Source organism: Panthera tigris, chromosome C1 (assembly GCF_018350195.1).
Source record: "Panthera tigris isolate Pti1 chromosome C1, P.tigris_Pti1_mat1.1, whole genome shotgun sequence".
NCBI classification, from domain to species: domain Eukaryota; kingdom Metazoa; phylum Chordata; class Mammalia; order Carnivora; family Felidae; genus Panthera; species Panthera tigris.
The window spans coordinates 200,575,185-200,602,138 of NC_056667.1; the positions used below are offsets into that span (position 1 = coordinate 200,575,185).

The 26,954-nt window shown below is 45.4% G+C and overlaps 1 protein-coding gene across 2 annotated transcripts; it reads right to left on the reverse strand.

Annotated features, from left to right (window-relative positions):
* Window positions 1–8,678: 8,678 nt before the first annotated feature.
* Window positions 8,679–11,684, reverse strand: CXCR1 (C-X-C motif chemokine receptor 1). 2 transcript variants are annotated; one of them, XM_007086116.3, is made up of 2 exons: window positions 11,588–11,684; window positions 8,679–10,395 (listed from the first exon to the last, which is right to left on the reverse strand). In XM_007086116.3, the coding sequence occupies exon 2, from the start codon at window positions 10,384–10,386 to the stop codon at window positions 9,313–9,315; it is 1,074 nt and encodes a 357-aa protein (XP_007086178.2). In that variant the 5' UTR covers window positions 10,387–10,395; window positions 11,588–11,684; the 3' UTR covers window positions 8,679–9,312. The 2 variants fall into 2 exon arrangements, with proteins under 2 accessions (XP_007086178.2, XP_015394728.2); XM_015539242.2 differs by having other exon boundaries at window positions 8,679–10,391; window positions 11,588–11,662.
* Between the last annotated feature and the right edge of the window lie 15,270 nt (window positions 11,685–26,954).

Consider the following 26,954-nt stretch of genomic DNA (forward strand, 5'->3'; position numbering starts at 1 on the left):
GCCTGGGTGGGTCGGTCGGCAAAGCGTCCGACTTCAGCTCAGGTCACGATCTCACAGTTCGTAGGTTCAAGCCCCATGTGAGGCTGTGTGTTGACAGCTCAGAGCCCGGAGCCTGCTTCTGATTCTGTGTCTCCCTCTCTCTCTGCCCCTCCCCCACTCACGCTCTCTCTCAAAAATAAATAAACATTAAAAATTTTTAATAAAATAAAACAAAAACAATAAGTATATTTTTTAAATCCAGGAGAGTTTTATCTAAAAAAGTGCAAGATTGAAGGAATGTTTTTATCTCTTCTCCCTCTCAAAAATCCACTAAATTTCACTCATATGTGGATCTTGAGAAACTTAACAGAAGACCATGAGGGAGGGGAAGGGGGAAAAAAGTTACAGAGAGAGAGAGAGGCAAACCATAAGAGACTCTTAAATATTGAGAACAAACAGAGGGTTTATGGGGGGTGGGAGAGAGGGGAAATTGGGTGATGGCCATTGAGGAGGGCACCTGTTGGGATGAGCACTGGGTGTTGAATGGAAACCAATTTGACAATAAATTATATTTTTAAAAATCCACTAAAAATGACACTAAAGGTATAATCCCACAAGGTAAAGAACAAAGAAAATGTGAAAGAATATATGAGATATTTTTTAATAGAAATCAAAAAGTAGATGTTATTGGACCAGAAGAAAAGACACAAAGACAATGAAGGGAGCTAAAGAAATCTTCACAAAAACCATAATAACCTCAGAAAGATAAGAGGAAATATTGCATTGGTGAGGCAAGAAAGAGGTGCTCTAAAAGGGAACCTTAAGGAACAGGAAAAAAGCCTATTAGAAATTCAAAATATGATATTAGAAATTTTAAATGCCAATTAACAGGCTGGAAGATAAAGTTAAGGGTAACTTCATGAGACGTGGAAAGATGAAGACATTGAAAAACAAAGAGTGATTTAAAAATATATATTAGAGAATCAACCTTGGGGAATTCAACACACAAGTAAAAGGAATCCCAGAAAGAAGAGAATAGAGAAAATGAAGGGTAGAAAAGTACCAAATAAATACTACAAGAAAATTTCACAGAATCTGAGTTTCTAGATTAAACGGATTCACCAGCAAAATGAATGAGAAAAGAGCTCCCGCCAAGGCACATCATTGTGCATTCTATAACTAAGATTGGGGTGCCTGGGTGGCTCAGTCAGTTGAGCTTGACTCTTGATTTAGCTCAGGTCATGATCCCAGAGTTGTGGGATTGAGCCCCACATTGGGCTCCACATTGGGCATGAAGCCTGCTGGAGATTCCCTCTCTCTCTCTCTTTCTCTCTCTCTCTCTCTCTCTCTCTCTCTCTCTCCCCCCCCCTCTCTACGTCTCTCCCTTCATCATGCTCTCTCTCTCTCTCTCTCTCTCTCAAATAAAAATTAAAAATAAATTTAAAATAACACTAAGAAGATAAAGAGAATATTCTAAAACTTTCTAAGAGAAAAGTCAGTCTCATACAACAGGTCAAGAATCAGAATAGCACGAGCAGTGTCAACAGCAACGCTAGAAGCTAGATGAAACTAAGAGCCTGAAAAATTCCGAAGGAAAATGAATTGCAACCTAGAACTCAATACTCAGCCCAAATACTAGTCAGGAGCTGAATAAAAGCTTTTTTGGAAATTTAAAGTCTTCAAAAAGTTATTTCCCTTATATCCTTCCTTATCAAGACCCACTAATCTAGCAAAATAAAGGATAAACCAAAATAATGACGATAGATGATATTTATATAGTACCTATTGTATACTAGGCATTCTTCTAAATGCTATATTGGTGGCTGTGTGCTCATTTAATTTAATCCTCATAGATTTTAGCTGAGCATTGTTATTATACACATTTTACAAGGTAGTCGAAGAAAGCTGAGAAATCTGCCCTTGGTCACAAAGCAGTAGTTATAGTAAGCATTAAAGCACCAGAGCCATGCGCTCAAAGAAAGAGGAAGATTTAACATCCATTCATGAAAGGAACTTCCTCAACCTGATAAAGATCCTCTGTGAAAAATCGTCACTTAACATCACATTTAATAGAGAAAGGTTGAATGCTTTACCCCTAAGACTGGGAACAGGGCAAGAATGTCCACTCTCACAACTTCTCTTCAGCATCATATTGGAGGCCCTAGACAATGAATTAAGGCAAGAAAAATGAATAAAAGACATTTTATTTTATTTGTTTATTTTAAAATTTTTTAACACTTTATTTACTTTTGAGAGTGAGAGGAGAGGGGGAGGGACAGAGAGAGAGAAGAACAGAAGATCTGAAGTGGACTCTGCACTGACAGAAGCAAGCCCGATGAGGGGCTCAAACTCACAAACCATGAGATCATGGCCTGAGCTGATGTTGGTTGCTCAACCAACTGAGCCACCCAGGTGCCCCACTAAAAGAAATTTTTAAAACGAAGAAATAGGGGCGCCTGGGTGGCTCAGTTGGTTAAGCGTGCGACTTCGGCTCAGGTCATGATCTCGCGGTCCGTGAGTTCGAGCCCCGCATCGGGCTCTGTGCTGACAGCTCAGAGCCTGGAGCCTGTTTCAGATTCTGTGTCTCCCTCTCTCTCTGCCCCTCCCCTGTTCATGCTGTGTCTCTCTCCGTCTCAAAAATAAATAAACGTTAAAAAAAATTAAAAATACATAAATAAAAAATAAAACGAAGAAATAAAACTGTCTTTATTCTCAGATGACATGATTATGTGCCTATAAAATCCAAAAGAATCTTTAAAAAAATAAAGCCACTAAAACCAATAAGAGAATTTACTGAAGTCCCAGGATACAAGGTCAAGTTACATAATGCAGTTATATTTCTATATACTGGTAAGAAAAAGAAACTGGAAAAAAATTTGAATACCATTTATAAAAGCATCAAAATAACCACAAAATACCTAGGGACAAATTTAACAAAATAGGTACAAGATCTATGTACTGAAAACTACAGAACATTGCATAGATAAATTAGGAAATACATAAAAAAAAAAAAAAAACTGGTTGGGGCACCTGGGTGGATCAGTTAAGCATCTGACTCTTGATTTCAGCTCAGGTCACGATCCCAGGGTCACGGGATCAAGCCCTGATTCCAGCTCCATACTAAGAGCAGAGCCTGCTTGGGATTCTCTCTCCCTCTCTCTCTGCTCCTCCCCTGCTCACACTCTCTCTGTCTCTCTCAAATAAAGAAACAAACAAATATTTTTTAAAAAAAGAAAAGAAACGGGTGCACCTGAGTGGCTCAGTCAGTTAAGCGTCTGACTTCTGCTCAGGTCATGATCTCACCACTTGTGAGTTCAAACCCCGCATTGGGCTCTGTGCTGACAGCTCTGTGCTTTGGATTCTGTGTCTCCATATCTTTCTGCCCCTCCCCTGCTCACACACACACACACACTCTCTCTCTCTCTCTCTCTCTCTCTCTCTGAAAAATAAACATTTTTTAAAAATTTTTTTAAAGAAAAGACATAAAAAACTGGAGAAAGATACCATGCTATGGATTGGAAAACTCAATATTGTTAAGATATCAACTTTCTCCAAATTGATCTGCAGATTCAAAATAATCCATATCAAAATCCCAGTAGGATAATTTTGTAGAAATTGGCTATCAGACTCTAAAATCTATCTGGAAATGTAGTTAAAACCATTTGGGGGGGGGGGGGGAGAGGCAGGCCTGGAGAGTTAACCTGTCCAGATCGAAAACAGGACTATGAAGGGCCCCATGAATGAAGTCTCCAAGAAAGAAAATATATATATATAGATTATCTGATGAATATTGATGTATTGAGGGAGACATTTGAGAATGATGTAATAAAAAGTAATGGAAAATCCTATTGTTAATTCCAGAGAAAATAGAACTTGTACAAAGAAAGGAAATGTAAACATTGTACCCAACTATGAATAATTTTTTACATAGTCATTATAGCAAAAACATTGAATGTTGGTTTAACCAGAAAGTGTGATTATCTTTCCTGGGAGAATGGGAGAGACAGTATTTACGTTTGCTTGGACAGTGGTAAATGCTGGAGAGAGTTTGAAAAAGCGTTAAATCCTTAGAAGCCAAAGGAGAAGGTCAATAAATGATATCTAAAACTGGGGGGGGGGGGGGGGAGGGTGCAGGGGACAGGAATCAAGAACCAGCTGAATAAGCATGATATTCAGATACATGTATATCACTATTGGGGTGCCTGAGTGGCTCATTCGGTTAAATGACCAACTCTTGACTTTGGCTCAGGTCATGATCTCACGGTTTGTGAGTTCGAGCCCCAAGTTGGGCTCTGTGCTGGCAGAGCAGAGCCTGCTTGGGATCCTCGCTCTCCCTCTTTCTCTGCCCCTCTCTGCCTCAAAATAAATAAATAAAAATTTTTTAAAAAGAAATATGTACAGCACCATTAAATGAAACAGCTATGAGAGTTGAAAGTTGTTGCCTTTCCCTGCAAGGAGTAGTGTAGGAGGGTTGCCGCTAATGTTCATTATAAGTTTTATAAAGCTATTTCACTTTTTTGAAACAATGTACATGAAATACTTTTATTTCTTAAAAAAACTAATTTTAGAAAGTCTGAAACATGTTCTGTTTATTTTATATATTTCTAATTCTTTAATTCATGTTTACCCTCAAGGTTGGAAGAAGGATCTTGAGTTTAAACGCAGAATACCAGGATAGATACAAACAACAGTGTTAAGAACATAGGTGTTAGCCACTTAGGATTTTCTAGAAGGGACAAACCCGCAGATCTTTGGCCTCTCCAACCTCTGCAGCAAAAGGCTGTAGTCCATCATGATTTCTTGGTTACTGGTCACCTCAGAAAAGACACATCTCAGGGGGCACCTGAGTAGCTCAGTTGGTTGAGCGTCCGACTTCAGCTCAGGTCGTGATCTCACAGCTTTGGGTTTCAAGTCCTGAGTCGGGCTCTGTGATGACAGCTCAGATTCTGGAGCCTGTTTCGATTCTGTGTCTCCCTTGCTCTCTGCCCCTCCCCCGCTCGTGCTTTGTCTCTCTCTCTCTCTCTCTCTCTCTTTCTCTCAAAAATAAATAAACTTAAAAAAAATTTTTTTTTAATTAAAAAAAAAAAGAAAAGACACATCTCAGGAAAGACCCTTAGACCAAAGAGGAGGCAGCCCTTTTATTTTGACTGCATCTACGAGAATTTTCAGCCTCTGAAAGACGCTAGTTCGAATGCAAGTTGCACAGAAAAGGGTCATCTTAAACCCCTTTCGAATAAAACCCAGACTATCAATTAATGTTTTTGCTGGAACTAATAAGAACGGGCCACTGAACTGAGGGCAAGAGATGGTGATGGGGCCATGGTTGGTCAGAAGTGTAACTACGGTAGGGAAAAATACTGTATTTCAACATAATTACATGGAGTCTGGAAAATTTTAACCAAGCCTACAAAACAAATTCTCTTTATTTTTTTTAAACTTGATATTCTTTATTTATTTAAGTTCATTCATTCACTCATTCATTTTTAGTAATCTCTACACCCAGTGTGGGACTTGAACTCATGACCCTGAGATCAAGAGTCACATGCTCTTCCCACTGAGCCAGCCAGGTGCCCCCAAGACAAATTTTCAAAACTTAAAATTAGCAAGCATTGAGCAGAAGATACATTCACATCCCAATCCCTGTCCCCCACTCTATCCTGATGTTCCCCTCAACCCTAACCTAGCCCCATCCCTGGCTCTCTACCCTCTCTGACACCCCAGTCCCCTCCTAAGATGCACCCCATCTCTGATTCCAGCTTCACCCTGGACACTAAGCCCTTTCTGAGGTGAACCATCTCCCTGACCTTGACCAGGTATCTAATCCTTATCCTACCTAGTGGTTTAAACACTCATTTTTGATATTTCAGTATACTGTGTTATTTTAGTACCCACATCTGACATTGCTACAGATCTGAAATGCAAATTATTTATGTCTTGAGGTATAACCCAGAGAATTACACTGCATTGAAAATCTAATTGAACAATGTTGCCCTTGTTTGGAAGGAGTTCTGACTACAGTTGCCCCTTAGACGACACAGGGTTAGGGACACTGACCCCACCCCCACACCTTGCACTCAAAAATCTATATGCAACTTTTGACTCCCCAAAATCTTAACTGCTAATAGCGCACTGTTGACTGGAAGCCTTACCAATAACATAAATAGTAGATTCGCACATATTTTGTATGTTATATGTATTACATATTGTATTCTTACAATAAAATAAGCTAGAGAAAATGTTATTAAGAAAATCATGGAGGGGGTGCCTGGGTGGCTCAGTCGGTTAAGCGTCCGACTCTTGATTTCAGCTCAGGTCATGATCTCACGATTTGTGAGACTGAGCCCCGCATCGAGCTCTGCATTGACAGTGCAGAGCCTGCTTGGGATTCTCTCTCTCCTTCTCTGTCTGGCCCTCCCCCACTTGCCTTCACTCTTTCTCTCTCTCTCTCTCAAAATAAATAAATAAACATTAAAAAACAAAATCATGAAGGGGTGCCTGGCTTGCTCAGTCAGTAGAGCATGGGACTCTTAGTCTTAGGATCATGAGTGTGAGCCTCATGTGGATTGTATTTAAAAATTTTTAAAAATAAGGAGGAAAATACATTTATAGTATTGTATTTATTTTTTAAAATCCTCATATAAGCGGACGCATACAATTCAAACCAGTGTTGTTGGAGAGTCCACTGTATATCCCTTCCTATTTAAGACACTTCCAAATTATTTCATTGCTGTTTGATTCCCATTTCCCAGGTTACTAGCGAGGCCAGGCATGTTTTCAGATATGTATTAGTCATTTGTATTTTCTCAGGCCCAATATGGATCCATATTTACTTACTAAAGCCCTGATGGAGCTGTCTTTGGAATAGCAGAGAATGAAGGAAGATAAGCATTTAATCAGGCAGGAGGAGAAGGCAGAAGGGCATTAGGGGAGGGAGGGAAGGAGGGATGGAGGGAGGGAGGGAGAGGAAGGGAAGGTTCCCATGCCCAATATCCAGCCTTCCTCCCTGGGTTTCTGCATTCGTCTGGCTTCTCTCTGCACCAAATGTATCCCCTAAGGCTTGAGCCCTAACTCCTTTCTCATCAACCGCCTTGGAGAACCGCAGCTGGATAGGCCAAGTCACCTCCATCCTGGCCCCCAGAAAAGTATTGTAGACAATGATCCCCAGAAAATGGTCACTCTCCCAAGGATGTCTTTTTGCTCCAACCACTAATTGGACGACACTAGTAGCCCCTGAGCATTCACTCCAGTTCTGACTTCTCTCCCTGAGACTCACCACACCCCCCCCCACACTCATCCCATTCTTACACCTCATTCTGTACCTGCTCCCAAGCCCATCTGAACCTCCCTCAATCTCATCCCCAATTTCTCCCTGTTCTGGATTTCCCCCATCCTTAATTTTCATCCTTCTCTGATCTTCTGCCTTGTTCCAAGCTGCCATCCCATCCCTGGCTCCCCACCACATCACCTCCAACTCCAACCTCATCCCTGATCCCAATCTCAACCTTGATCTAAACCCCATCTCTGAACATCTCTCCATCCCCAACCTCAAACAAAATGAAGCTTTTCCTTTATGTTTTCTTCCAAGAGTTTTATAGTTTCAGCTTTTGTTATCAGGTCTTTGATTCATTTTGAATTAACTTCTGTATGAGGTGTAAGGGAAGAGATCAAGTTCATTCTTGTGCATGTAGATATCTAGTTTTCCCAGCACCATTTGTTGAAAGACTATCTATCCTTTCCCCATTGAAGAGTCTTGGTGCCCTTATCGAAAACCATTTGACCATTTATGCTGACTTAGGTTTCTTTCTGGACTCTTTATTCTAGGTCCTCTTTATCCATTGCCTTCATCTGCTTAAGTATGTTGGGCACACTTTTTGACTCTTTGTCACATCATATCCTACAACCATATTTAAAGGCAAGAACCAAGGATGTGTGTGTGTGTCTCTTTATTCTTTCTTTTAAATTGTTTTCATTTTATTTTAGAAGGAGAGTGTGTGTGAGTGAGGGAGAAGGGCAGAGACAGAGAAAGAGAGAATCTTTTTTTTTTTTTTTAATTTTTTTTTTCAACGTTTTTTATTTATTTTTGGGACAGAGAGAGACAGAGCATGAACGGGGGAGGGGCAGAGAGAGAGGGAGACACAGAATCGGAAACAGGCTCCAGGCTCCGAGCCATCAGCCCAGAGCCTGACGCGGGGCTCGAACTCACGGACCGCGAGATCGTGACCTGGCTGAAGTCGGACGCTTAACCGACTGCGCCACCCAGGCGCCCCTTTTTTTTCTTTTTTTTTTTTTTTAAATTTTTTTTTTCAACGTTTTTTATTTATTTTTGGGACAGAGAGAGACAGAGCATGAACGGGGGAGGGGCAGAGAGAGAGGGAGACACAGAATCGAGAGAAAGAGAGAATCTTAAGCAAGCTCCACACTCAGTGCAGAGCCCAAGATGAGGCTTGATCCCATGACCTTGGGATCATTTCTTAACCGAATAATCCATGACATGAGCCCAGCATACCCTGGGATCATTACTTGAGACCAAATCAAAAGTCAAATGCTTAACTGAGGTGGCCCAGGTGCCCCTCTCTTTCTTTGTTCAATCAGGAGTACTTCCCAGGAGTCCTCCGGTCCCAGCAGACTTCCTCTTAAGCAATGGTGCACTGAAGCCAGTTTGTACCTGCTTGTGAAAGCAGATCATTACATTTCCTAGATTTTTGTGAGCTGGTTACTAAACACCACCACCCGTGACATCACCACGGTGGGAGCATTTACACCAGGCAACTTGGCAAATGCTACAAATCAGGACTTTTTTTTCCCCAGGACAGTGGTTGACCAGCACACTATTGCCCTTAAATCTTATTAGTCAGAAGTGAATGATAAGGCCACTCCTAGCAAAAAGGAGTCTTAGAAAGGAGTACCTGTCCTTTTTGGCCTCTCTCAAGGGAAGTGGACTTTGCTGACAGGCAAGAAAGAGAGAGTTGGGGCAGCAACCAATGCTGTTTGCCACTAATGGCTCCCAAAGGTGGGAACTTTCTGTAGTCACTTAAAAGAATGTCTGTTAAATGTCTTTAAGTGTCTCAGGGGACAGGGTGCTATGGGCTCAGTGGTAGGATGGACTGAGCTCTAGCAGCTGACATAGCAACTACAGTAAGGGGAGGGGCAGCAGGGCAGGCTTTCTCAACCATACAAGGAGGGCCTGATAAGGACGTGACCCCAGTAACTTCCTGTAACCACAACGGGGGCTGCCTTGACATAGAGACTGTGGACAGCCAGTGGGCGTGAGGCTAAGAATGGGGTGTTGATGGCAAGGGAGGAGCCCCGAGGGGCTGCAACAGGGGCAGGGGCCTAGAAGGTAGTAGAAGTGTTCCCTGAAGAAGAGCCAACAAAGGAAGGCCTGCTGTCCTTGGACAAGTGCTCCTTGCTGATGAGGCCACGGATGGCCATGATCTTGATGAGTCCATGGCGAAACTTCTGGCCAATGAAGGCGTAGATGATGGGATTGAGGCAGCTGTGGAAGAAGCCCAGAATCTCGGTGGCATCCAGGGCCCGGCCAATGTCATTGCGGCGCTCACAGGTCTCTTTGATCGCCCGGAGCCTCATGAGGGTGTCTGCGACCAGGACCAGGTTGTAGGGCAGCCAGCAGAGCAGGAAGATGAGCACGACAGCAAAGATGACCCTCATGGCCCGGTGTTTCTGCCCCATGTGGGCCTCAAACAGCGTGCGCAGGGTGAGTCCATAGCAAAACAGCATGACCATCAAGGGCAGGAGGAAGCCAAAAATCTGGGGCAGGACCCGCAACACCATCCGCCATTTTGCAGTATTAGCACCCATGTCCTCATAGCAGACTGGGCTGGAATAGGGGGGCTCGATGACCTCACGGAATATGAAGATGGGCAGGGCCAAGAGCAAGGACAGGGCCCAGATGCCTAAGCAGATGAACTTGACCCAGTGCCGCTTCCGAGTCAGCGTGCGTGTGGCATGGACAATGGCCAGGTAGCGGTCCACACTGATGCAGGCCAGTAGTAAAATACCACTGTAGAAATTGACTTCCTTCAGAAAAGAGACCACCTTGCACAGGGCTGTGCCAAAGATCCAGCCCTTTGCCTTGGAGGCAGCCCAGATAGGTAAGGTTAGGGCGAAGAGCAAGTCAGCTATGGCCAGGTTCAGCAGATAGACATCAGTGACAGATCGGCTGACCTGACTGTATAAGACAACCAGTATCACCAGGGAGTTTCCCAGCAGGCTCAGCATGAAGACCAGGGCATAGATGACCAGTACGGCATATTTGTTGAGTGTTTCAATCTCTATCCTACAGGGACTATATCCTTCTGTCGGTGGTGTGCCAGTGAAATTTGCAAACTCATCCATCAACTCCCACCAATCAGTCTCATTCCCAATATTTTCCATTAAGACAATCATGGAATCTTTCTAGTTGAAAGATAGAAAGAAAAAAATGTGATTTAGTAACTCAAATTAAAATCACTCATCAAGGATGTGAGAACAGTTACTCAAATATCTTTTGCTTTTCTGTTGGTTTGGCAACAGGAGATCCCTTCCTTTGCCCCTATTTTGGACTTCTTTAGAGGTCAGTTTCACAGCATCAGCATTTGAGAGAAGTCCCCATCTTGTTCCCTCATAGCACTCCCTAAATATCCACAGAACCATCAGCAGTTTTCAATTATCTTCCTAAATTGTGAAACATTTTGCTGAAGCAAAATCATACCAGAAGACCAATGTGTAAAACCGATCAAAGGTCATCTGCTGCGGGGCGCCTGGGTGGCTCAGTCGGTTAAGCATCTGACTTCGGCTCAGGTCATGATCTCACGGTTTGTGAATTCGAGCCCCTCATCAGGCTCTGTGCTGACAGCTCAGAGCCTGGAACCAGCTTTGGATTCTGTCTCTGTCTCTGTCTCTCTCTTTCTGTCCCTCCCTTGTTCATCCTCTTTCTGTCTGTCTGTCTCTCTCCCTCAAGAATAAATAATCATTTTTTTAAATTTTATTTTTAAAGTCAGCTGCTGGGAAGGAGGGGGGCTCCATCTCTACCCAGATACCTGCTAAGATGGTTCCCCCAAAACTCCCAAGCTCTCCAGAAAACAGTCTGAAAACCTTTGGAAAATTACCAAGAAATAAGAATACCTGCTATCCAGTCTTCATTCCATCCTGGTTTATCATTAATAAGCTGTGTGACCTTGAGTGGGTGATTTTACCTTTATAGATTTCAGTTTTGTCATCTGCAAACTTGAAGCGGGCAGCGTATTTAACCCCTGAGCTGCTTCCAAGCCTGAGGTTCTAGAAATTCATTCAGATCCACACACTTTAGGAGGGTCTCCCCTTGCCAATACTTCTTTTTTTTACAGAAGACAACATTTTAGGGCAAAGTAAGCCTCTTCCCCCAAAAAGGGGGAGGTGTGAAAGGAGGAGGTGACAAGACCGTGGCCCCTTGTTACCACCTACAACCACATATGAGGTCAGAACTGAATACACAGTCACAAGGGAAGAGGCAAGAAGCCAAGTGAGCAGAAATCTTCAGGTCCCACAGAAATGGATGCATTTTGTAAAACACAATCAAACTAAATCTCCCTCCCCAAAGAAAGTCCTGGCAGTAGAGGTTGCTTCCTACCTGAGGCACTGGCAAGGTGTGTCCAACTGTAAGAGCCTGGGACTCAGAGATCAGAGTGACTTAACAGTTAGAGGAAACTTGATGAATAAAGGGAAATAGACAAGCCTCTTCCTAGCACACCTCCTCTCTGAGCCCTGCCCACAACCGTATTTGGAGAACAGATGAAGTCAAGGGACCACAGGGCGTTAGAGACTTCCAGGATCTGTATGTCCACTCAGGGTTACCAGACATGAAGGTGGAGTCAAGGGTCCACTATCTGAATTCTCCTCATGGATGACTATTTTTATTCTCTTCCTTTTCTGGCATTTGTTTCCATTTGTTGATCCCTTAAATTCCCTAGCAGATCACCTTTGAAAGCTTCCAACTTGCTTGGGTATGAATAACGGGGAGAGGACTTTGCTTCTGACAGAGACTTCAGGACCCCACTGTAGGTGAGCCTTGTAGGAGCCCCCCACTTAGGAGGGCCTGGCGGGGGTGGGGGGGCAATCACTATCCACAATTGGATGATTGGAATGGCCTGAGGCGGGGGGCGGGGCAGGGGCGGGGTTGGGGGGAGTGGGGGGCACTCCTGCAGTCTGGCTGGACCACAGGGAGACCACTGGACCTGGGGCAATCCCTGAACAGAGGGGTTGGAGTTAACGACATCTTGCGTCTCTCCCAGAATGAAGGGTGACTTCTTGCAACCTGCCTCAGCTGCTCCCAGCAGCTAATGTCTGTCCCCTGGCTTCATTCTTCTGGTACTGTAACCACTTCTCTGATACAACATGAACCTTACCGTATTGTAATGATATGTTTACAAGTCAGTCTTCCCCCAGGAGACCGTGAGCTCCTAGAGAATAAAGACCCTCTCTGATCCACCTTCTGATCCTCTACCAGGGAACAAAGCAGGTGCTCAATTGATGGTTGTAGAAAAAATGAGACATACCTCCTGTGATTCATGGATCGGATCACCACCATGATTCAGAGCGTCTATTGCTTTCGGCCACACAGTCATATATAAGGTGTGCCTGAAAGCTTCGCTTCCACACAGCCAGGCTGGTCTGTCTGGGATTGTGCTCTCCCAATCATCCTCTATGGTTCACAGCACCAACCTGTTCAAGCGTAAAATCTACCCCCTACCATAAGTGCCAATTAATCATGCCCCCAGTGCCTACAATTCTGCCACTGGCACTCCTCCTGGGTGCTCTTATCATTCACGAACAGTAGCAGGAAGTATAAGGAGATAATTGTCCCGGGGCCACCCATGCTTTCACTCATGTCTTACTATCCTGATCTGATGCCTCCATCAGAAAGCACTGGAAGATGGGGTAGTCCCTGAAGGGAACAGACATTCCACTATTAATCATCTAGGGGAAAAGTAATCCTGGGGCAGTAAACAGTGACTGGTAACACACAAGAGAACAGACTGTCTGGGGCCTGTCTGCAGACCTCCCACGCATCCTCAAGTGCAAGCCGAGGCCAGGGGGAAGAGAGTGTTTGCCACAAGGGGGCGGCAGTTGCGGGATGGGGAAGTCCTTGCAAGGGACCAGTGAGAAAGACCAGGGCAGGAGCAGCCCCAGTGAATACCTATTGTATTTATACTCTTTGTATAAAACTCCCTTCTGCCTTTCTTACGCCCTCAGTCCGGTCAGTACAGCATTCCCATCTAAACCAATGAGTGACTGAGGTATGGAGGGGAAGGGTCTGGTCCATCCTCAAGCCCAAGGAGCAAAAGACAAGCAGTCCTCTGGATGAGTGCAGGGGTAGCAACACTGGTAGCTTAGGTCTCCAGGGGGAAGCTGATCTGGAGGACAAGAGTTAAACGTCTAGATGGCCAGCAGACACATTAGAAGATGCTCCACATCACTCCTCACCAGGGAAATACATATCAAAACCACACTGAGATACCACCTCACACCTGTCACGATGGCTAAAATTAACAACTCAGACAATGACAGACGTTGGCGAGGATGCGGAGAAAGAGGATCTCTTTTGCACTGCTGGTGGGAATGCAAACTGGTGCAGCCGCTCTGGAAAACAGTGTGGAGGTTCCTCAAAAATCAAAAATAGAATTAACCTACAACCCAGAAATTGCACTACTAGGAATGTATCCAAAGGATACAGGAGTGCTGATTCATAGGGGCACGTGCACCCCACTGTTTATAGCGGTGCTATCAACCGTAGCCAAATTATGGAAAGAGCCCAAATGGCCATTAACTGATGAATAGATAAAGAAGATGTGGCTTATATATACAATGGAATACTACTTGCCAGTGAGAAAGAATAAATTCTTGCCATTTGCAACAACATGGATGGAACTGGAGGGTATTACGCTAAGTGAAAGAAGTCAGGCAGAGAAAGACAGATAACATATGTTTTCACTCATATGTGGAATTTAAGAAACTTAACAGAAGACCATGGGGGAAGGGGGAAAAATAGTTTCAAGCAGAGAGGGAGGCAAACCATAAGAGACTCTTAAAATCAGAGAACAAACTGAGGGTTGATGTGGGGGGGGGGGTGGCGGGCAGGGGAAATGGATGATGGGCAATGAGGAGGGCACCTCTTGGGATGAGCGCTGGGTGTTGTACGTAAGCGATGAATCATGAGAATCTACTCCCGAAGCCAAGAGCACATTGTATACGCTGTATGTTAGCGAACTTGCCAATGAGTTGTATTTTAATTTCCTCTTAATTGTTTTAATTAAAAGAAGTTCCCTTTCGTGGAAGGAAAGAGCATTGCACTGAAGGAGGGGAAAGGCACACATAGATGAGCTTGGAATTAAATGTTATCCACTTGAAAATGTTCCAGCAATCTGCCCACCCAACATATCTGCTGTACTGCACCTTCCCGCTTAGAACTGCTCCCTCTTCGGCGGATCTATAATGTTCCTAACGGGAAAGCGTCTTTCTATTCTGTGCAGAACATCCAGTGCCACAAAGACTGTTGTGACATGTGTAGCCTGAATGCCAGTCCTCTGGCAAAGTGCGGGGGCCTCTTCTCGCCACTCCGTTCTAAAAAAGAAAGCTTCTAGGCGAGAGCCTGTGAACAGCACAATATGGCTGTAAGTATATCTATTCCGTCCCTGTGTCAGCTTTGATGTCAGCGTCAGCATCTCTTTACATTCCTGCAGAAGGACCCGCTTGGACCTGGGGACCAAAATACAGGCAAGGGAGGTGGAGGAGAGGATTCTCCCCTCTCTCCAGCGATCACCCCCGTTGCCACAGTGCCAGGAGCAGGGTACATATGTGACCTAAGATGAACCACGCAGAGCCAAGTTCAGCATGGCTGTTTGGTGACTGTGGAAAAGCAAGGATGTGGTATTGTTACGGCTGGATGCCATTTTACCGTCATGAACGGCAAACCCGTCCAGAGACAAAACCTAACACACAGAGGAAGACAGAACTGAGAGAATCAGAGCCAGAGTCCTGAACAAACCACACCCAGAGGCAATCTTCCCTTGGTACTTTTCCGTTCCGTGAGCCAATAAATTCTCTTTATTGTTCAGACCAGCTCAGGCTGAGTTTTCCGTTGCTTGCAACCAAAACGATGACCAACTGAAAGAGTTCTGGAAAAGAAAAGTGATCTGGAATGAAAGGAGAGGGGAGGGATGTCAGCGAATCACAGGGTACAGGCTGTGACAGTCAGGGTAACAGAGGACTTAACAGAGGTATGACCTGGGCAGGTGCAGACCTCCTAGCCCTGCCTGCCAAACTCTGGCAGAAGTCAAAGAGGAACCTTAAAAAGTAAGCACATAAGAACCCATCTGAGAACACACTCTGGAATGAATTCAAAAATCCTCACGAACGACCCAGAAAGCTCTGCTTTGGAGTCAGACAGACCATCATTCAAATACTGGCCTTCCTTGGGGCACCCGGGTGGCTCAGTCAGTTAAGCGTCTGACTCTTGATTTCAGCTCAGGTCATGATCTCACAGTTCCTGAGTCTGAGCCCTGTGTCGGGCTCTGTGCTGACAGCTCAGAGCCTGGAGCCTGCTTCCGAGTCTGTGTCTCCCTCTCTCTCTGACCCCCCTCCACTCACATTCTATCTCTCTCTGTCTCTCAAAAATGAAAAAATGTTAACAGTGGTTATCTTTGGGTGGTGGGATTACAGATAGCTGCTTTCTTGTTTATATCTTTTGAAGTTGCCCCATTTCTACGATGAGCCTTACTTTTGCAATGAAGAAATATGTATTTAGCCATTTTCACTAAAAAAGAATATATAACACTCTAATGGTCATATCCCCTTCTCCTCACCTAGCTGGTCCAGCTAGGTTTGTGAGCAGACGTCCAGGACTCTGAGCCTCCTGTCCATTGAACTCCCAACTCCTCAAGCCCTAGGGGCACCTGAGTGGCTCAGTCGGTTAAGCATCCAACCTCAGCTCAGGCCACGATCTCACGACTCATGGGTTCGAGCCCCACATCGGGCTCTGTGCTGACAGTGCAGAGCCTGCTTGGGATTCTCTCTCTCTCCCTCTCTTTCCACCCCTCCGCCACTTGTTCTTTCTATCTAAAAAACAAACAAACAAAAACTTAAGTGCCAACTCCTCGAGCCCTAAATGCCCTGCATCCTCCTGCCCCTCCCCTTGGGGCTCCTGTGTCACCCGCCCAGGTCCTCCACTGTTGTAGTTTTCAGACTGTATTACTGTATCATTCTTAGGAGCCTGTCCCTCCCACTGGGCTGTGAACCGGCAAGGCTCTGGCACAAAGTAGGGATTCATGAAGCATCCCTTCTTTCCTGGCTCCTCCTTAAAGGCAGGAACTAGAAAGGATTCCGTTTTGCATTCTTGGTGCCCCGCAAAGTGTGTGACACATACTAGCAGATGCCAGACAGGAAGTCGGTGTATGACCCGTGCAGCCACAGGAAGCCCCGTGCTCAGAAGAACCCCGAGCTTGGGGCCTGATGCCCTGCAGTCACTGCCTTGAAATTCTTAATAACTTTATCTTGGAATCCGTGCCTTCGCATGAAGTCCGGCAGGACAGTGGAGCACACGCTGGAGCTTGGCGCTCAGCTCATGTGCAGTCCTGCCTCTTACTGCCTCCTTGGGCTCAGCCACCCACTCTCCCAGCCCACAAGCACCCCATGCTTCAGGGAGCACAGCATCAAATAGCAAATAAAAAACACGGAGTCCAGTTCAGAGAAAGATTGCAAAAGAAACAAACAAGCTTTTCTCTTGCTTTTGGAACAAGGAGCCCCACATTTTCCTTTCGACTGGGTCCTGCAGCCAGCCCTGCCACCAAATAAATATTGGTTAAATGGACGCAGTAGTGGAGAGGAGCGAAATGGCAGATTGGAATCTTTATCTTAGCTCGGTCAGTGGCAACTCCGTCCTTCCAGCAGCTCGGGCTGCCATCTGTAGACTCTTCATTGACACCTCTTTATCTCTTACACCTGACATGCGACGCTTGATCTACCAGAATATTCTGCTGACTTGACCAAAATTGATTCTAACTCCTATTTTTTCACCCCCTCTCCTGTTGGTGCCCTGACCCCTGCCACCTTCCCTTCTCACCTGGATCACCGAAGCGACAACCCAGTCCCCCTTGTGTTGCCCCTGCTCTTCTAGTCTGTTCTCATCACGCCAGCCAGGTCCTTTGAGATTCTAAGTCAGACCACAGTCATACTTTCTTACTGCCCTACAATGGCTGCAAAGAATGAATTTCACTGCTTTAATTTTTTTTATTTTTTTAGGTTTATTTTCCAGAGAGACAGACAGTGAGCAGGGGAGGGGCAAAGAGAGAGGGCAACACAGAATCCAAAGCAGGCTCCAGGCTCTGAGCTGTCAGCACAGAGCCCGACGCGGGGTTCCAACTCACAAACCGCAAGATCATGACCTGAGCCGAAGTCAGATGCTTAACCACCGACTGAGCCACCCAAGCGCCCTTCACTGCTTTGATTTTTGTAAATGCATTTTAAGCAACTTCACAATGGAGGAACCTGGAGAACACTACCTTACCCAGGTAAGGAAGGCTGGTATCACCAGGGATGCCGTGTGGGCTCCTGCATGCCCAATAGGATGTGATGAGAAGGGCATCCACATCTGTAGTGTTCTCTCCAAAAACCCATAACCCCCATCTAATCGGGAGGAAAATATCAGACAGACCCAGACTGGGGAGGCCTTCTATACCTGGTTAATACTCCTCATGACTATCAAGGTCACGAAAAACAAGGAATGACTGAGTGAAACTGCCATAGGTCACAGGAGATTGGGGAGACATGACAACCAGAGGCAATGTGACCCCTGGACTGGATCCTGCTACAGAAAACAGTGATAATGGAAAAACTGGCAAAATCCAAATAAAAGCTAGAGTTCAGTTCATAATTGTGTTTAAAGTCATCGCCTATGTGATGTTATTGACTTCATTTTTTTGTCTTAACACTGATTTTTGTTATTGAAAGATTCATTTCAATCTTATTTATGAATACAATTCCATTCTTCTATTTTTGAAAATGCTTTCTGCATACAGGTCTAGATGATTTTAATGACTTTTTAAAATTTTTCATTCCAGTGTAGTTAACACACAGCGTTATACTGAGTTTTATTTTTTAAATCAGGACTAGGTGTTGAATCTTGTCAAAGGCCTACGTAGATAGTCCTATGACTTTTTTTTTTCCTTCTTAGATATATTAGCAAGTGAATTATATTAATGGTTTTCATTTAGTTTGCATGGGGGGGGGATATATCCCACTTAATCATGAAAAAAAATGAATTTGAATAAAGCCAGAGTCCTTTAAGGCCTTCCTCCATCATTCCATGCCCCGCACCCCCCCCATCCCCATCCCTCCTCATCATCCCTGTGCCTTAGGTGTGCTAGGACCGCCACAGCAAAGTAGCACAGACCGGTGGCTTAAACAGCAGAAATGTATTGTCTTCCAGTTCTGGAGGCCGGACCTCCAGGATAAGGGCGCCCGCAGGGCTGCTTCCTCCTGAGGGAGGGTCTGCAAGGGAGAATCCGTTGCAGGCCTCTCTCATAGGGCCTGCTGGTGTGCTAGCCACCTCTGGCATTCCTTGGCTTGTAGATGCATCGCCTTGATCTCTGCCTTCATCATCACATGGTGCTCTCCTCATGGGCAGGTGTCTGTGTTCAAATGTCCCCCTTTTAAAAAAAAGATATGTATTTATTTGGGGGGGGTGGGCGGCTCAAGCAGGGGAGGGGCAAAGAGAGGGAGACCGAGGATCTGAAGCGAGCTCGAGCTCACGAGCTGAGAGATCATGACCTGAGCCCAACGGACTGAGCCACCCAGGCAGGTGTCCCCAAATTTCCCCTTTTCTTGTAAGGACACCAGTCATGTTGGATTAGGGCGCCCTCTCATGGCCTTGTCTTAACTAATTACATCTGCAACAGCCCTATTTCCAAACAGGGTCCCATTCTGACATACTTCTGGTTAGAACTCCAACACATATGAATTTGGGGAGAGGAGGACATAATTCACCGGCAGACCTCCCTCAGGGGAAACTCCCCCACCTGCTCTGAGACTTTGCTCAAATGCTCGAGGCCCGCCCTGTCCACCTATTCACAATTGCCCCTCCCCTAGCATTTCTGATGTCCCTGGCTATGCTGTATTCTAAACATTTTTCTTCTCTCACAGCACTTACCACTTCCTAACATATTGTATATCTGCTTGTTTATTACATATACCGTTGTTTATTCTCTCTCCTCTCTAAACTGTAAGCTTCAGGAAGGTAGAAATCCTTATCTATCTTGATCACCGTATCCCAAGTGCCTAAGAGACAGCTTAGTGATTAGGATGTGATAAAAAGTGGTTGAAGAAGGGGGCGCCTGGGTGGCTCCGTCGGTTAAGTGTCCAACTTTGGCTCAGGTCACGATCTCACAGTCCATGGGTTCCAGCCCACGTGGGGCTCTGTGCTGCCAGCTCAGAGCCTGGAGCCTGCTTCAGATTCTGTGTCTCCCTCGCTCTCTGACCCTCCCCCACTCGCACTCTGTCTCTCTCAAAAATAAATAAACGTTTAAAAAAAACAAAAATGGTTGAAGAAGGAAAAGAAGAAAAAAAAAAGAGAGATGGGTTTTGTTTCTGGAGACTGGGAGACCCAGAAGTAATTTGCCTCCTGTTTATCTCACCTCCAGCCTCTGGGATATAGCACTGAAGGGACAGCGGACTTCACCATGGCTGTAAGACATGACTTAGCAAAGCCTGAGACCCCTAGCTATACAGACAACAACTGAGATCAAGCAAACGACTGGGCGGGGGGCCGGGGGCGTGGGTGGGGTTCGCCCTGGGTGGCCAGGGGCTGTAGTTGCAATATCAGTCCAGCAGAGGGCAGCATTATCTTCAAATCCAAACAAACGGGGTGGGGAGGGAAAATGAAATCATCCCAGTGAAAATAACTCGGTACCCCATAGAAGTTGGGTCAGGCAGCCAGCCTCTAGAACCTAATGCCACTCTTGAAGGTTCGCAAATCCTTTCGCATGCATTCATTCTCCCCTCAAAGTCCTCCCCGAGGAGAATTTAGCACTTGCCAGAGTGTGAGCACAGCTTGGGAGGGGCCGGGAAGTTAATCACCTGTGTGCTCGTGTGCCATCCAATTATCTGTCTCCGGCTTCAAGCACGCAAGAGTCGTGTCTCTGTGGTCGTCCCTTTCGTCCAGACCAGTGGTTCTCAGTCTCTCGTGCCCTTTCAAATACAGCACAGTGGGACGCTCTCGGCAAGACAATTGAAAGGTATCTTTCAAAGCACCGAAAATCTTTTCACTGTTTTCTCAGAGCTCACTTGTTGGTCCCTGAACAGCGTCATGGGCAGCTCGGGCTGCCATCATAAAACAGCGTGGACTCGGTGGGGCCAGCCCGGTCGGGTTCTCCCTTGCTGGCTTGCAGACAGCTGCCTTCTCGCGGGGTCCGCACACGGGGGCGACAGAGAAAGAACTCTGGTCTCTTCCTCCTCTCCTAAGGACCCCGAGCCCGTCCCAGAGGCCTCACCCCCATAACTTCATCCAAACCTAATTGCCTCCCAAAGGCCCCACCTCCAAATACCATGACATGCAGGGTTAGGACTTCAACATATGAATCTTGAGGAGACACAATTGAGTCCATAGCAAGCACCCTGTCACACTGTAGGGAGAATGATTGATGTCCCGTCCTGATGGTGCTCTCTTACCTATTCGTGAGGCAAGGTTCTAGCAAGTTCTAGCAAATTTCTGTCTGGCTTTAAAGCAGCCTTCCTTATTTTCTCTTACATGCAGCCAACTGCACCAAGCTCTACCCTATGCGGCCCAACCAGCGTACTCGACATTCTGTCTGGCAGCCGTGGCTGCCAAAATAGTGTCCTTGGTGGCGGTAAAAATAAATTGCACAAATGGTTACCTGGGGGTGGAGGGGTTGAAGATGGGAACTGGGCAGATGGGAGACAGGTGGGGAAAAGACTTCTCATTAATCATTTTTAGTGTTTTTTTTTTGAAACATGGGAAGTGGTTCTTGTTACAAATTTTAATTGTAAAATGTAACCTTGAAATGGTAAAAACTAGGAACTTTAACTTGAGGGTAACAGGTAAGTGGTGCTGCTGCGAACCATCCTTGAAGCTCTGGCATCTGAGGTTGTATGTCTCGTGAATGCTATGTCTCAACCTCCACCGAGAGAGCCAAGAGGCCTCCAGCCAATTCCAGGAGGCGCCTTTCTGGGCCTGGGCTTAGAAAACTGTGCCTTCTTAGTTACCTCCACTCCAGATCCTTGACTCGGAATCAGCTCACCCTGGACTCTCTTGGTCCTCGTCTGTCTCCCTCACTGATCTGTCTAGATGCCTACGCTCTCAGTCCCCACCCCCGCTGCAACCCAGGGTATCTGTGGCCTCTCCTCATCTCCCACCCGGCCCTCTCTGCCTGTATTGTTTCTAGATACAATTCCAAATCTCTCCACAGATGGACTCCCCAGTCTCCTGGGCGCCAAAGAAACCTCAGGCCGGGGGTTTTTTATCTCACCCTGGCAGTGAATTCTCATTAACTTGCACTGACTATGGAAATCAACCTGCCTGCCCTCGGGCCATTCCCGTTTTCTTCCACTTAAAATAAGGCCTTTGATTTATAGTGAATGTATGTATATCCAGCTTCCTGTTGAAATTACCTCCCCCTAGTCCCACGGCCACAGACCCCATGAGTTTCTTGGGCTGCACGGAATCAGTTTCTTCCTTTGTTTGTGCATTGAAACTAGAACTGGTGTTCAACGTTTAAAAATTTAGACTCGTTGGGGCTCCCGGGTGGCTCAGTCGGTTGAGCATCCGGCTCAGGTCATGATCTCACGATTTGTGAGTTCGAGCCCCGCTTTGGGCTCTCTGCTGACAGCTCAGAGCCTGGAGCCTGTTTCAGATTCTGTGTCTCCCTCTCTCTCTCTGCTCCTCCCCCGCTCGTGCTCTGTCTCTCTCTCTCTCTCTCTCAAAAATAAATAATACATTAAAAAAATTAGACTCATTTACATTAAAAACAATCTGAGTTTCAGGGGCGCCTGGGTGGCTCAGTCGGTTAAGCGGCCGACTTCGGCTCAGGTCATGTTCTCACGGTCCGTCCGTGATGAGCCCCGCGTCGGGCTCTGTGCTGACAGCTCAGATCCTGGAGCCTGTTTCGGATTCTGTGTCTCCCTCTCTCTCTGCCCCTCCCCCGTTCATGCTCTGTCTCTCTCTGTCTCAAAAATAAGAATAAAAAAACGTTAAAAAAAAATTAAAAAAAAAAAAACAACAATCTGAGTTTCTAAGCTGTCCTCTAAAATTTGGGGGTCCGGCAATACTGAGCCCATGGCACAAATCAGCTGAAGCTGGTACAAGAAAGAGACCCTAGAAACAGAACCACACTCATACCATCGTTTGATTTTCAACGGAAATGCCAAAGCAGTCGAATGGGGAAAGGACAGTTTTATCAATAAGATGATGTTGGGATACTGAGGTATGGGGAAAATGCAAGCCTTTACTCCTGCATCGTACACAAACAGTATTTTGAGATGAATCACAGGCCTAAATGTGAAAGCTAAAACTGTACAGCTTCTAGAAGAAAATGTGGATGAATACCTCCATGACTCCATAAGCAAAAAGTTTCTCAGACAAGTCAAAGAATAGAATAACCATTAAAAAATGTTTTTGCTAAGTTAGGAGCGCCTGGGTGGTTTCGTGGGTTGAATGTCTGACTCTTGGTTTCAGCTCAGGTCATGATCTCACAGTTCGTGGGTTCGAGCCCCACATCGGGCTCCACGCTGACAGTGCACAGCCTGCTTGGGATTCTGTCTCTCTCCCTCTCTCTCTCTCTCCCTTTCTTTCAAAATAAATAAAATTTTTTTTAAATTATCTTAAAAATGTTTTTGCTAAGTTATACTTCATCAAAATCAAAATTTTCTGCTTATCAAAAAGATATCATTAAGAAAAGGGATAGGGGTGCCTGGGTGGCTCAGTTGGTTAAGCATCCGACTCTTGATTTGGGCTCAGGTAATGATCTCATGGCTCATGAGATCAAGCCCTGTGTCAGGCTCTGAGCTGACAGTGTGGAGCCTGCTTGGGATTCTCTCTCTGCTCCTCCCGCACTCTCTCTCTCTCTCTCCCAAAATAAATAAATAAAGTTTAAAAACTTATAAAAAATAAATAAACTTTTTAAAACAGGACTTTAGGGGTGCCTGGGTGGTTCAGTTGGTTAAGCACCTGACTCTTGGCTTCAGCTCAGCTCACGATCTTGTGGTTTTGTGGGTTCAAGCCCTGCGTTGGGCTCCACACCGATGGTATGGAGCCTGCTTGGGAGTCTCTCTCCCTCTCTCTCTGCTCCTCCCCCATTTGAGCTGCCTACGCCCCCACCCCTCTCTCTGCCTCTCAAAATTATTAAATAAACTTAAAGAAAACTTTTTTTAATGACTTTTCTGGAGAAGGGGAAGCCCAGGTACGCAAAATTAAGCATTGGTGTGAAGAGAAGTGAAATGCTATGCCTGACCCTGTAACACCATAAGGGCTGTTGTGACCAGCCACACGATTCTGTTTATAACTGTTAATATTAGGCAAACAGAGACAAATGCAGCGACAAATCAGTTATTTTGGCGGAATATTGTCCTCCTTGCTGGCACAGGTGAAGTACAGATTCCAAACTTGAGGCTGGGTTTCTTCCAGTCTGATCAAAAGCTCCTTTTCTCTTTGCTCTGAACAAAACTGAACCAGGGGTTTTTATAGAAGGTACTATTTTGGGCTTTCCCTCTTTTTGGAAAGCGATTTCTGCCTAGTTTGTTGTCTAGATTTTTTTTTTTTTTAAGTTTTAAAAAGTCGGCATTGTAAATAAAACAAGTTACAAAAAGTTTTTTGAAGTAGGAAAAAAAGAAGAAGAAGAAGAAGAAACTAATCGGGACAGCAGCTACCTTGGGGGGACGGAAGCAGAGACAAACTGGGAGGGACATGAGGGGATTTTGGGGGGGATAATGGCAATGTTTTCCATATTGATGGAGGTTGGGATGATAGAGGAGCACATATTTATCAAAACTTAGTGAATGGACACTATAGACTTATGCATTTAACTACATATAAATTTTACATCAAAAGAAAAACTCTAGGGGCACCTGGGTAGGCTCAATGGGTTAAGCGTCGGACTTTGGTTCAGGTCATGATCTCATGGCTCGTGAGTTCGATCCCTGCATCAGGCTCTGTGCTGACAGCTCAGAGCCTAGAGCCTGCTTCGGACTCTGTGTCTTCCTCTCTCTCTGCCCCTCCCCTGCTCTGTCTCAAAAATAAATAAAAGTGTCCCCATTAATCATCTGTCTCTCTGTCAAAAATAAATAAACATGAACTAATAATAATAAAAGAAAAACTATAAATATTCATCTGTAGTTAATGCTATACGGCCTAAAGTATTTAGGGAGAAGTGTCCTGCCATCTGCAATTTACTTTGAAACATATCCAAAAGGACTGGATATATAAGGATGGCTAGATGCACAGACACAGGATAAGGCCAGTCAAATATTAATGGGAGAATCTAGGTGGTAGGTATACAGGCATATACTGTAAAATTCTCTCAACATTGCTATATGTTTGAAATTTTTCACAATAAAATGTTGGGGAGGGGCCTCAGTCAGCACTCAGTCTTGGCAGGCTCTTTTAAATGGGGTGTATGTCCTCCAGTCGGCCACACTCCCTACCCTATCTTATTGCCCAAAGCCCACACCGCTTCACTCACTTATACTTCCTGCGCCCCCTGGTACAGGGATGTTTGTCCTAGACATATACTGAAGATCCTAATGGTTGTTAGAGAAATCTCTGGGAGAGGTAGAATTAGCATAGCGTCAATCTCACCACTTACCAGTTTTGTGATCTTAGGCAAATTAACTCACCTCTGAGCCTCACTTTTCCCATCTGTAAGATGGGGTAAAACGGTGAATGCAAAGTTTCTAGCACACAGTGGGCACCAGATACATGTTGACTACTACTGACTATTATTGACTATTAAACTATTAGTACGCCGACTTTGTAAATGTAAATGGATAGTGTTTTATTTTCACAGTAAGAAACTCGATAGAGTTTACGCTCGTGGGAAAGAATGGGAGCATTTTTTCCTGGAAACTGCCTTATGTGCTTTCCCTAAATTTCATCTCACGTGGGAAAAGTACCCTGTGCGCTAAACATAGTCTCTTCAATAGAGAAGTCAGTGAGACAACTACAATAATAAACATACACTTGAGTCCCAGGGATGGCAAGGAAAGCTTCAGGGAAGAAGGAACACTTGAGTGGGGTCTTGCAGGATGGATAGGAATTTTCCAGGTAGTTGTGGGGATGGAGGGCTGTCCAGGCAGAAAGAAAGGCACATGCAGAGGCATTGAGCAATGAAAAAGCAATGGGGTCCTCAGATCTGACCAACGGTTTTTGCTGTTAGAGCCCAGGGAAGGCAGGAGGTAAGACCAGAGAGGGAGGTAGTGAGGAAATCACACCCTGTTTGTTATGCTGCAGGGTTGGGTTTTGTGCCACAGACAAAGAGCTATGGGCCCATTTTAGGAGGATGGTTCTATAGCAGAGGAGGGCTAGAGTGGCAGCAGAGAGCCCTGAGGCCAGGAAACCGGCTCAGAAGAATGGATTGGGATCATTGTTAAGCACAGGGATCCCAGGGCTCCACCCCAGGCCTATTGAATCGAGTCTAGGAGAAGGGCCTGAGAATCTAGATGATTAACGAGCAGGGCACGTTTCTAACAAGCTTAGAAAACAATGAGTCCGGGAGATGATGTCCACTATCTTCCAAAAGGAGATTAAGGCCGGAACTGAGGCATTGAGGTAAGAGGAGAGGAGGCATATTAAAGTGGGATTAATCTTAAATAACATGGCAAGCACGCGGGGGTGATGACTTCCGGGCATGGCTGTGTACCACGGCTGTGCCATTTACCGAGATAGGGAATGCAGGAGAAAGGTCAAGTTTAGGGAGAGGAGATAATGACTTCTGCTTGACCAGGATGAATCACCATCTTGATAGCCGGCACTGTCTGGGGGCAGTAGAGGCTCTGGCCGGCTAAGGTCACCCAAGGAGAGACAGTGGCGTGAGAAGGGGAGCGCGATAGCTCCCAGATGTGGTTCTTTTTTCTTGTGCTTCTCATACAAATCTGTAACTTGAATAACTCACATCTTCCAACCATGTTAAACTGTGTAATCAGGACAGTAAATTACATGCGTGAAGTTTGAAAATAGACAAGCAGAAAATAAACATTCCCTGGGTTTCCAAAACCCAGACGCATGACAAGCTGCCTCCTGCCTTTTGACTTAAGCCAGGGACAGAGCTGATGGGTGACCCTGACAGGCCCCAGATGAAACTCCATCTCTCATATATTTGTCCCTCTGTGCCCTTGATGCTATTTACGGAATAAACACTCCCCCTGTAAATGATCCTTCTAAAACTACATTGATGGCATAAAGAATATATTCGTTGTCAGAAAACCTGGGCCACAGTCGCATGAAAGTGGGCAACCTCACCTCTCAGAGCCTCTTGTTCCTCTGGTGTCAAATAAGGACAATAGCAACCGCTGTAAGGAACAAATGAGGAAGCACCTAGAAAGATGTGTCACAAACTCTGCTCAGGGCTACAAGGAATAGAAACTCACTCCCACCAGCTCAAGTCAGAAGGACAGTTTTTGGAAATGATACAACGGGCAATCTCGCCAACTCACAAGAGCAGGAAATGAAGTAGAGTTTGTCACTTAGAGATTGGGGCTGAAAGCCCAACGTTATTCCTTGCTGGGCCATTCTCTCTGGGGCCATGTGGCCTCCCATCTCTGCTTCTGTCTGCAGGTCCAACCAAGCATTCCCACCTGACAGACACAGCACTTGTCCTCCCTTCCTCACTATCAGGACCCCACCTTAATGAGGATGGTTAAAGCCAATGACGGCAGTCTGTTGTCCACGTTCCCAGCCTCCTTTACACCTAGCAGTGGCCAAGTATGTGGTTCTGGCA

Excerpts from the sequence above, each read along its gene's own strand:
- CXCR1 (XM_007086116.3), bottom strand. The coding sequence starts at position 10,386 with ATGATTGTCTTAATGGAAAATATTGGGAATGAGACTGATTGGTGGGAG.